This window comes from Nannospalax galili, unplaced genomic scaffold (genome assembly GCF_000622305.1).
Source record: "Nannospalax galili isolate Female #2095 unplaced genomic scaffold, S.galili_v1.0 scaffold255, whole genome shotgun sequence".
Classification (NCBI taxonomy): Eukaryota; Metazoa; Chordata; class Mammalia; order Rodentia; family Spalacidae; genus Nannospalax; species Nannospalax galili.
In genome coordinates, this window is record NW_008338999.1 from 115,063 (window position 1) to 127,767 (window position 12,705).

A 12,705-nucleotide genomic window follows, 5' to 3' on the forward strand; every position below is an offset into this window, starting at 1 on the left:
TATATATATATATATATATCAGAATTTATTAAATAGCAGCAGTTTAGTGTATATCATTTATGCCTCAATAAAACTTTTTAAATGTTCAATGAAGAGTACTTTAAATTGTAATTTAAAGCATAATAGCACAAAAATATAAATCACATTTTGTAACTTGTTAGGCTTTAGGGCAAAAATATCCTGTATAACACTATCCAAAAATTTATAATTATTCTTTCTTTCCTGTAAGTATACCTTTTGTGATGTTACACAATTGGGAAATAAAAATATTATAATGACTGCAAATAATGAAAATGTAATTATTTGAACCGACTTCCTTGTCTTTCAGTCACCTAATGAAAATGCCTATTAACAGCTTTTTCTCTTCTCAGATCTGTATTTCTAATACCATTCATCTCTTTGTTCCTGGTTGGTGTTTCAAAGAAATCTCTAGCCAATAACATACCTTCCCACTGTCCCCTCCTCCCCAGAACCCTGGGCCAAGTAACTTCTCTCTTCTCCTTTCATGTCTCATTCCACTGACATTTCTTCTTATCTTACTCAGATCTTTCCCATGTGAGAGAAGAAGTTCATTTTCCCCTGCTTCTTCATAAAGCTACTATCCAATCTAATTTAGCCTTCCTTTACTTCCAATCTCCATTAACAGGTCATGCCTGCAGTACTTTCACTCTGATTCATCAAGATTGGTCTTTTCATCCAGATTAACTGCTTAATACTTTTAACTATTGTTAGAAAGGGCCAGAGAGTAAATGTTTAGGTTTTCCAATAAATGTTTAAGTTCAGACTCTGCTGAAAGAAGTCAAAGGTATACATAAGTGAATAAAAATGCCTGTGTTCCAATACAAAAATGCAGAGGCCAGATTTGGTCCCTCCAGATCTAGTTTTCTGACTCCTGAGTAAGACGGGTTCGAAAACCACTCTGCCTTGGTTAAGCCTAGCTCTGTCTCTTTACTATACTATGCAACCTTAGTCCCTCTATGTTTCGATTTCTTCATTTATAAAATGGGAATAGCTATATACCTCAAAAGTTAACATAGGGAGTAAATGAACTTAGAACAGAGCCTGCTACACAGAAAGTGTTCTATAAAAACTCGCTATTACTTTCATACATTACTATCAAACAACATGGTCAACATCAACTTCCTGTTAGTGAAAACTTGAGTTTTTCCCTTGTCTTTATCCTACTTGACCTTTCTGCAACTTTCAACAATTCTACCACTTAATGTGTATACCACCTTGGACAGACCTCTCACTGCACCTCAGCTTCCTTATCTACTGAAGGAGCACTGATCTGATGACTGCATTAATCTCAGATTATGTGAAATCAGCCATGTAAAGAGTCTAACAATGTCTGGCAAAAAGTAAAGTCAATCCTCAATAATGTCAGCTATATTTACTAATTACTACAACTATTAACCACTTCCTTCCATCTTGAAATATTCTTTCTTAGAAGCTATTTGTTATAGCAATAGAAGTAAAGCTCGGGAGTTTCAGACCTGAGTTCAAGTCTAACCTGGATCATTTTCTGTGTTGATATGGATACACTGTCTAAATTAACTTTCTTCATATGCAAAGTGACAGAGCAACGAGAGGAACTGAGAAAACCACACAAAGCTCCTACAGTACAGAGGCTGGTGCTCAGTACAGATGAGCCCCTTCCTCAGTTCTGTATCCATCTGGAGACAATATGTACTTCAGTCTTCCCTGCTCCATCTACAGCTCTCACTGTGGGCTCCTGCTCTATACATTATCTCCAAAGAACCTCATCACTTGTATGTCTTTAGGGTCTGAATCCCTGAACTACCTTGTCTAGTTGGGTAAGTCTGAGCTACAGACAACATTTTCAGTAGTTTCTTCAACATGCTTTTCTCCTTTCCATCTGCTTTTTTCTCAGACATTGCTTAGCTCATAGTTCTACTTTCAAAATGCTTCAAAAGTGCTTCCTTCCTTTTCATTCCTACTCCTGCTGGCTTCATTAAGAATATGACATTTTACTGTCTAAATGCTTTAGATTTAAATTTAACAAATGATTCCACAAAAACATCAGAAAAAAAATAACTGAACAATTCTATTACTTCAGAGCAAAGATTGTCTTAATAGCTAACATCCACAAACCATTAAAAAAATCTGGCAATTTTAAATGCAAAAACAGTATAAATCAAAAGATAAAACACAGAACAAGGAAATTTACAACATATATCAAAAAGCTAACTCTAATATAAAGACAGTGTCTATACATTAATATTATTTTTAAAATACCAACTATGAAGAAAAAAAGCAAGTAATAGTCCAATTGACATAAAAGGATATATAAACGACTCTGAAACATATTCAGCTACCCTCAAAATGGAGAATATGTACATCAAACTTATACTGAAATACCAATTTTCACTATCAGCCTGGATAACAAGGCTTGGTAACTGCACCATTGGCAAAGGTGGAGGAAATCAGCCTCTTATTCACTGTCAGAAGGGCAGATCCCAAGACATCTGATAACATCAAAACCTATGACCACCCAAGCTCTGTCAAGCAATTGCATATCTAGGAAGCTGCATGGTTATGTACTGAAGCATCAGTAGAAAACAATTTAAACACCTAGTAGGAATGAATTAGCTCAACAAATTATACCACATAAGCATACTGTAAAAAAAAAAGTCTAAAGAACAAAGAAAAGAGAACCATTCATGTGCAGGTAAAAAAGCAAGGGGTAGAAACAACCACGTGCACGGCAAGGAGGCTAAAAGGAGAACATGCACACGTGTTTGCTTATACAAGTATCTGATATATCTCTGCAAAGATAAACTCTGAAGCCGTATGCATTTTGAATTTTTGAATGAACTACATGTTGGGAAAATTAAATTTGCAGAACAGAAAGAAAAGATGAGGTCTCAACAATCTTGGATGTGTAATTAAGGCTTATTTTTCTTTTTTTGTTTGCCAATTTACAAATACAGGCCAACATAAAGCTGAAAATCCTAAATAAAACTTCTTTTATATCATAAATAAAATTGACCTTAGTAGTTGAAATTACAAATACTAAGTATATAATTTAATGACCTGAAAATGTCTTTATCTGCTTCAAAAATAGGCTATATCTCTCTTACCATATTGCAAATAATTTGTCAACTGAACTTCCTGCTTGGAAATAAGAGGAGACACAGGAAATACAAATCACTACTAGAATGAAGGAGAGAAAGCTAAGGATTTTTCTTTTAAAATTATTACATGGTAACTTCCATATTTACAGTAAAAAAAATAAGGCAATGGAAAGATTTCAATTTTTCATTTTTATGTATAGGAACTGGATATACTTCATGAATCCAAACCTTGGGTAACAGAAACAAGTTTATACATCCCTGAAGTTATTCTATATTACAGGTTTTTGTTTTGTTTTGTTTTGAATAGTTTAGCAATTTGGAAAAAATGCATTTGACAGTTAATACAGCAAAAGTAAATTAGATATTCAGGTCACAGTGCTTTTAAAAAATGTAATCAGGGAGCTAAACAATTCCACATTCCTACAGTTTTCCGATCTTATCATACAATAGTTTTTCTTGAATTTTCTCTCCAAATGAAGAAAATAAAGATGGACATTTATAGGGTTTTTTTTTCCCCAAAGATTTTCAAAAGTATGTATCACATTTAGATTGTTTGGCTAGACATTCAAAAACAGTTTTCTACCTACTTCTTGCCATGGCAGGCTTTGAAAACTAAATTAGTATTAAATGAGCTCTATTTTGACCTTTATTTTTACAGGCTACTCAATATTTTTAGAAAGCCTCAATAATAAGGGTGGGAACAGGGAAAGAGATTTTATTTAAAACACACATAAACCTGCCTGCAAAGAAAACACAACTGTTGAAGTTTTCGAATTTCAATGGAATCCTACAAAACAGAGTGAGTTTTCCAACAACAAAATAATTTTCCCTTTAAAATTTCATCCAATACCAAAGTAAAATAGTAACAACAATCCTGATTATAAAGACAGCTATTATGGGGGAAATAATAGTCAAAAGATTGCTTTACCTCCAAGTTAAAAAGATCTTCAAGGCAGCTGAGAGATCAACTCTCTTCAAGTCTGCTTCTGGAATGTGGACACCAGCCACAAGCTGCCGCACTCCTTCCCCAGGACATCCTGACTGTGCACAATAGCCACTGACAACAATTGAACTAGGTCGCTATTTCCACGCATGGAAATTTTACTATCTATAGACACAAATTTCCCTATCTAAGTTAAGTTAAATGGCACTTAAAAAACAAACTACTTGAAAACAAATTTGGTTACTAAGCACATTTTAAAAAGTCCTAACAGAAGCTACTCATGTGTCCCACTTAAAATTGTCCATAGCACTTTTTCCTCCCAGTGCTTGAAACAGAAAAAAGGAAACCACACAAACAGGAAAAATCTATGTCAGAGAAGTGGGGGGTGGGGGTGTTAAGTATATGGACCACATTCTTATTGAAAGGTTTTATTTCCTCTTTCTAACTTATCCCTTGGCACTGCCATTTGCCCTTCCCAAATATGAGCACATTCTCCAGTCTCATCCTGTTCTTCATATCCAGAGCTCATGCACAGGGACCTATATCACTGCCTCACCCTTGCATGGCACCACCCCAGTTAATGCCTGCAGCTGACCTGTAGAACTCTGGACAGGTAACCTGTCTCCTCAAAGACGTCCTTTCTTCACCTAGGATGAGCAGCTTACTGTGCTCCCTTGGTGTCTGACATCTGTCACTGAACTGACCACAGACTGCTGTGACCGTGTCTAACTCTGACTTTCCACACAGCACTGCTGTATCTTTTTGCACTGCAATGACTGGACTCCATCTTGTCTTGTCAGTGGCATTCTATACCAAGGAGCACTTCTTAAAATCCTGCACCTCTGAAATAGCATGGCGCTTCTCTCTCACTGTCTGTGTCTGGCAGATGCTTCTCCAGTTCGTCTATCTTCTCTATCCCTTAATTCCATGTCAGTCTCTGATCTACCCTGCAGAGCTGGGTCCAAATTTGTTTTCAAGTAGTTTGTTTTCAATTTCCATGCGTGGAAATTACCACAAGTCCATGTCTTCCATTTCAAACTTCTAAATAATCCTGAAACCTGTCATGTTTTGTCAAATTGACAACCATCCCCACTGCACAAAAAGTGACAACCTATCAGTTACCATATCCTATGTTCTGCCTCATATCAGATCTTCAACTTTTATTTAGACTATTTCTAACAATTTCCCAATTGATCTAACTACTCCACCATTCAGTCTACCTACATATTGCAGCTCAGAATAATTTTAACAATTTTGAGTGATGGTCATTACAGAAGCCAATGTCCTAATTCTTGATTCTGTTTTAGTATATACATAAATATATATACATATCCACACACAAATATTACACAACAAAGTTAAAATTGTTATTTCATTTTCCCCCCTTTAACCCAAGACTTGTTTTTCTCTGTTTGGTTCCTTCTATAAGCTGGAGTCACTGAGACAAATGACCGTTTTCCAATACCACTTGTCAACATATAACAAAAGCGTTATATACATTAATTACCTTAAAAAGGCATGAACTCACTCACAAAACTCAAATTTTAAATATTGGTTATTCAGTTTAAGTTAGTATATTTACAGTGTCTGCTGACAGTTTTGATTTTTAAGAGAAAGGAATCTTCAGGTATGAGTTGATGGGAATATTTATATTAAAGTGTGCAAAACTCTTCATTCAGACAAATCATACAAATGCCATGGGAGGAGATGGCCGTACCACTGTTGTGGATTGAAATTTCAATGCCTTGCTTGCTTCCTTCTGCCCTCAGCAGCCTCTCCTTACTGTTTCTTCCTTACCTTTCACTTTTGCAGTAAGCATTTCTGCAGCATTTTGAAGATCAACAGAATTGAGGTTCTGATGCTTATTCATTATAGATCTTAAAACACGGAGAAGTTCATCCAGACGTATATGAATGACTTCTTTAAAACAGTCTAAAAAGGAAAGAAAAACATTTATTTTCAAAGAAAGTCTTAGAAATCTAAGCTACAAAAGATGTGAAGCATATTTCAAGTGAAAGCACTGTTTCCATAATTTTTGCCTACTACACATTCATTCCTATTTTTCAACAATTGTAGCTATATATAATTTATATTACCTTTAGAAAATCCTTAGTCACTTTAATTCATTAAGGATTTCAGGACAGTACACAGTTGTAATCCCAGTAGTTGGAAGTGGGGACAGTAAGATCAGGAGTTGAAGGTCAGAGGCCAGCCTAAGCTACATGTAACACTGTCTCAAAAAGAATGATCAGCAGGTAAAGGCACTTGCTATGCAAGTCTGGTGACCTGAATCTGGTCCCTGGAACTCACATAAAGGTAGGAGAAAATTCACAAAGTTGTCCTCTGACCTCCATATGTGTGCCATGGCGCACACACCCAGAAGCATGGGTACCCACACATATGACAACGATGATGATGATGAAGAAGCAGTAACAGAGTTCAAAGGCGATCACAGCTTGGTCAATTCAGCACTACCTTCTTTAGTTTTCCAAGTCTAAATATGCTCTCCAGATCTGGAGGCCAATTAAATAGGGTATTTCCTGTCTCATGCCTTTAATACACTTTTAGGATATATGGTAACAAATCTAAAAGTTCTAAAGTCTGATATATTAGCAAAAATATTTAAAAATAAATGCAAAGTTTCCACATTAAAATTGACTCTTTGCATTATTAGTTATTGGGAGCTAGTAACCCCCAAGTGTGTGTAAGGACCACCATTTGACCTGTACATTTTAAGATTTTTTTAAAAAAATATTTTTATTTATTATTTTTATGTGTATGAGTGTATTGCCTACATGTACATGAGTGCACCGTGTTGTGCAATACCATGAAGGTCAGAAGAGGGCTTCAGATTCCCCTGGAACTAGAGTTAAGGATGGTTTGTAGCTGCCATGTGGGTGCTGGGAATCTAACCCGGGTCCTCTGCAAGAGCAGTCAGTGCTCTTAACCACTGAGCCATCTCTCCAGCCTCTGACCTGCACATTTTAAAACTGATTTAATTTACTTATGATAAGAGACACAGATCTTTAAGGAGTTTTGTGAATTTTACAAAAGTAGAATCAGTTTTCAAGGATGAAAAATTGGAGGAACATTGAAAGAAATCCAGATTTCTATCTACTCTTGAAAAAGCTGTAGCAGGCCCAACTTCTTCTTTGGCTGCAACAGCTGGAAGAGATACTGCCCTCTTACCTGTGTTCTTCCTGGACCCACTAGTCTAATCCTAACCAATTCAGCTCATTTTTACTATCTCTGGTCACAAGGATGCCAATAGCCTTTGTGAATGGGTTACCATGTAACTTTTCATCGAAAACAAAATTCTCTTTGGAGTAAAAAGGGAGGGCATTGTTTATAGTTGTGCTAGCTTGACAATATATTGTAGATCATCACCTCAGGTGACCCAGAACAGTCACTCTACCTTTACAACCATGAAGTAATCCTCAAAAGTTTGAAAAAATAAGCACCTTAAATACAATACTGATAGAATTTTTCTTTCTATAATCTTACATAGCACTAACGTTTAGTAATGGTTAGTATTTATTAAGTACTTAGTTTGTTAGGCACAGTTAAAAATATTTAGAGGATATACTCTCTCAAAATATTTAATACTGTCTCATTCAACATTCCACAATCTTATTAGGTAGACAATCTAAAAAAAAAAAACTCCATTATGCAAATGAGGATATTAAAGCATACAGAAATTTACAAGTTACTAAAGTTTGGAGCCAAAATTTGAACCAGAGCATATAATTCCAGTACTCACGCTCTTAGTATTATATGTCCTCTCTACTGAAATAGCTAAAAGGAACAAAAATTTTAAATAGTTACTTCATAATTATACATTTTTTTCCAGAAATACTGAAAGACAATTCCATAGTGAAAAACCCTCTATAGGATAAAAACCAAAAATATTCTACCATCATCCATCAAACAGTCCCCCTATTAACAACACTATCAAAAGAGAAAGAAATGTATAGAGTGAGAGAACAAGAAGGAAGGAGTTTGTCAGAGCAAAGAATAATCTAGGGTGAGGCAATGGAGTCCAGACCGTGCCGGAGGCAGGGAGAACACCACACCTTCCAGGAGAAAATTTGACTCATTTATCTAATAAATTTTACTGACAGAGACATACAGAAGAGTAGGCACTAGCTTAAGTAACCCCAGAAATAGAAGGAAATGCACACAAGCACTATTCTCTCACTGACAAAGTATTTTCAGTGGAATTTGGGTTTAACAATTTGGACACTGCCTATTCGACTATACTGGGACTAAACAATTGAGCAGAAGGTAAGAGATGGTAGGAGCCAGGTATGTCACTGTTAAGAGTAGAAATTTTGAAATAAACGAGGAGAGGAGGCTACAGTAACCCATGAAATGATGACTAAAGTCAGATTCTTAGTAATAACTGATATTTAGCTTAATATAGATGGCTGCATTCAGAAATATTTACAGATATGTATACAAATGCATTGATTAGTATACAAAAACACATTCCTCTCTCTGTCAACCTAGAAGATCTAAAAATGGTACTCCAGCAGTATTGAGCATATCTAAACACTCAGAGCTTGGTTTCTCTTTTATTTTTGAAATTATTATTTTATTTCATGTGTATGTGTGCATTGCCTCCATGTTTGTAAGTGTACCCATGTCATGCAATGCCCATGGAGGACAGAGGCAGCCATCAAATTCCCTGAAAATGGAGTCACAGTCAGCTGTTAGCTGCCATATGGGTGCTGGGATTTGAACCTGAGTCTTCTGCAAGAACAGCCAGTGTTCTTAACTGCTGAGCCATCTCTTCAGCCCCAGAGCTTGGTTTCTAATACGTTTTCCATTCAAAGGAACCAGAGCTGCTTGAAGAAATGGCTGATTCTAAGGCAGAGGCAGGAAATGTACAAACTTTTACATTTCAGCATTTTGCATGAGGAAGGAAGGAAGGAAGGAAGGAAGGAAGGAAGGAAGGAAGGAAGGACACATACAAACTATACATACCACAGATACAAACACACATACACATATAACACACAGGAGAGAGGGAGAGGGAGAGGGAGAGGGAGAGGGAGAGGGAGAGGGAGAGGAGGACTAAAGGGGGAAAAGTGAGGCCAGGATGCCAAATGTATACAAGAGTCAATAGAAGGAGTTCCTACTGGCCAAAACTTATACAATTGGAGCAAAAGACTAGTGTTGGTTCATAATCTAAAGTATTAAACAAATATCCATGATGTCACACTGATATAACTGACCAAATAAATGGAGAAGACACATAACACCATGTAAAAGAATAATAAATGATTTATGTAGATACTTTGCCCTCAAGGATGAAGCGCAACCCCTGCCAAGTGTGGGCCGTGCATAGAACTGTAAAAGAGAACAGTATGCACGGAGGACAAAAACAGTAACTTTACAGCAGAGAAACTTGACAAACATTAAAACACTCAAAAACAATGATAAATCACGTTTGCAGTAAATACCCTTGATACAATATGATGAAAACGGCAGCTTACATCTGTGCTCTCCCTTCTACTATTCCATAAGTCCAGTCAAGGAGCTGGAGAAACGGCACTGGCCACTCTTGCAGAGGACCTGGGTTTGACTCCTAATACTCGCATAGTGGCTAACAATCATTCTTAACTCCAATTTCAGGGGATCTAATGACATCTTCTGGCCTCCACGGGCAACGCATGCATGTAGTACACTTACATACATGCAGGCAAAACACTCATATACATAAAATAAAAAATACATAAAAATTTTTAGAAAAGAAAAAAATCATCGAGAGGGCATCCTACAAAGCACCTGACCTGTACTCCTTGAGAAACTTAAAGACAAGGAGGGCCCAAAGAGACATGACATCTAAATGCAATATGATAGGCTCCTGGAAGAGAAAGGACAGTAGAGAAAAATCTACAGGAACCTAAGTGAATAATAAACTTCCATTAATAATAACACAGCACTATTATCGGTTGTTAGCAGATATTGGTTCATTAACCCCAATGGATGTAAGATATTAAAAAGGGAAGCAGGTGTAGGACTAATAGGAACTCTGTACCATCATTTCAGTTGTCTGTAAACCTGAAATTGTTCTAAAGCTATTTTTAAAATTAAATAAGTTAAAAAAAAGAAATACATGCAAGTGGACTTTTCCCCCATAAACATATAATTTTTAGAAATTCATTAGTAATTTTTAAACCCTAGGGAAAACATGATTATCCATTTTAAAGAGTTCTTAGTAAGTATCTAATCTGTTTTATAATTGTAGACATTAGTTATGCAGGTTTACTTAGTTAAGTAGTGATTAAATATAGTGACTAAAAAGTGCAGCCTCTGGAATCAGACTATTCAACTTTAAATTCCAACTCCATGGCTGAGAAGCCTTAGGCAACTTACTCAATCTCTCCATTCTTAATTTCTCTGCTTATAAAAAGACAATGAGAGCTACTTTACAGAGCTGTTAGAATAAAACACAGAAAGCACTTAGAACAGTGGCAGGAACATAGTAGGCCCTCTAGAAACACCTGGGGCATTATTCTTAGGAAGCAGTAGACAACACTGGAATCCAGTAGTAATGAATTAAATTTCTGGGAAAATAAACAATTTAGATCATTCTAAGAAAAAACTATAAAGCCTTCCTGACTTGCTATCTTATCCCAGTTTTACACAGCAGTATCTTCTTTGTATTATAGAGTAAGTGTGAACACTTCTGCCTAATTACCAAGACCAAGCTTGAGTGATTATCAGTTACACTATACTCTTTTTGAGACCTAACTATGCCAATAGTTCACAATACTTAATGTCCCTCAAAGGCCCAACGGTTAAAGGGTTGGTCCCCAGGGTGGCATTATTGGGAGGCATTAGAGACTTTAAGAGGAAGGGCCTAATCAAAGATCCCCAAGTAACTGAGGAATTGCCATCAAAGAAGATTATTGAGACTCCAACCTTTTCTCTTCTCTTTTGCTCTGGAGTTTGTGATGTGAGCAGTTTTGCTTTACCATACTCCCCCATCATCATGTGCTGCCTCATCACGGGCCCAAAACCTTGGGGCAAACTGATCATCCACTGTGAGTCAAAACCCCTTTTTCTTTTTAGAAGTTAATTATCTCATATATTTTGTTACAATGGCCCAAAGCTAATTCAGTTAGTCTTAGGCATTTTATCTTTTATTCTAAAGTTTATAATAAAATCTATAGATATTGACAAACATGGAATACTGTGAGAATACTTTGTCTTATTTTGAAGTCTCAGGGCAAAAGAGTTTGATTTTCAATGAATGTCAACAGCTGCCAATATTCAGAATTAGCATTAGGTATTAAAGCAGAACTACAAGGCTCTAATGCCTAAATGACTAAGTATACCAAGATAGTAAATTCTGCTCTTCTCAGAGAGTAATTGAACATGTAGATGTCAGCATACCTTTAAATGATTAAATTTTTTAATATTTTTAAATTTGTCACTTATAATTTCTAATACAGTAGGCAATATATAATAACACATACAAACAAAAACTCTTTGGGAATCTCAATTTTTTTAATGGTATAAAATATAATAAGGTATCCTGCTACAGTTTTCCTTTAAAATTACTGCAAAACACTCGTATAACTATCAGAGAAAATTATTTACTAACTTAAAATTTCTTTATTCCTATAAGGAAAGCTCTTACAAACACATATCAAAGTTGTTTGAAATCAACATACTAAAAAGACAGTAACTCAGTTACTTAGAATACATTTCATAAGAACTTCAAATTATACTATAATTCCAGTTCCCTATGACTAAATACACTTCTGAAGGCTATACATCAATAGAAATGAATATAACTAAAAGAAAGATTAATCACAGTGATCCATAAGCTTTCCTATATATTTGGGCAGAAGCATGTCAACTATTAGAACATCAGCATATCCTGATAATATTTCACTTGAGACATCATAAGTTAGCAAGCCCTCAATTATCTTTGCCACAAACTGTTAAAATAGTTCCATTTACTCCAAATGTTTTTCCTTTAGAATACAGCTACCTCAAATTCTCTTTATGAAGTAAAGGCCTCCTAAACTAAAACTATCAACTTTTAAAAAGTTTTCAAGGAACTTAAACAGCTCCATTATCAACACCAAAAATCTCTCCTCCAAAAGATAAACAGGCTGGTGTGGTGGTGCAGACCTTTAATCTCAGCACTCAGGAGGCAGAGGCAGGTGGATTTCTGATGAATTCAAAGCCAACCTGGCCTACCTGAGGGGTTCCAAACAGCCAGGGCTATATAGTGAAACCCTGTCTCAAAAAACAAAAAGAAAACAAACCAAAAACAGTATTGAGTGAAGCAAGAGGTAATAAGTCAAGATGGCTGCTATACGTGGCAGAAGACTACAGATTTCAACAGGAAATCCAGGTCCCAACCCTTGTTCTACCACTTCTTTAAAATGCTCATATATAAAACTTGGCTTTTTTTGGACTCAGATTCATCATCAGTATAAAAGAACTGATAAGAATATAGCATCTGACAACCTCAAAAGGTTGTTGGAGTTATCAATGAATAGAAATGAAATTGCTTATTGTCTTAATGTACACAAATAATGATTTTTTTTTTTTTTTTTTTTTTTTTTTTTTTTTTAAAAAAAAAAAAAAAAAAAAAAAAAAAGAGGACGATAAATCTTTCACTGTGATATATCAAAATAA

At 35.6% G+C, this 12,705-nt stretch overlaps 1 protein-coding gene across 3 annotated transcripts in view; it reads right to left on the reverse strand.

The window, feature by feature from the left end:
* Positions 1–12,705, reverse strand: part of Arhgap29 (Rho GTPase activating protein 29) — a 78,904-nt gene that overhangs the window by 41,474 nt on the left and 24,725 nt on the right. For all 3 annotated transcript variants that reach the window (XM_008833665.3, XM_029563823.1, XM_008833664.3), the window contains one exon: positions 5,839–5,973. In XM_008833665.3, the coding sequence (XP_008831887.1) occupies positions 5,839–5,973 (135 nt within the window). The remainder of the gene's footprint in view (positions 1–5,838; positions 5,974–12,705) is intronic.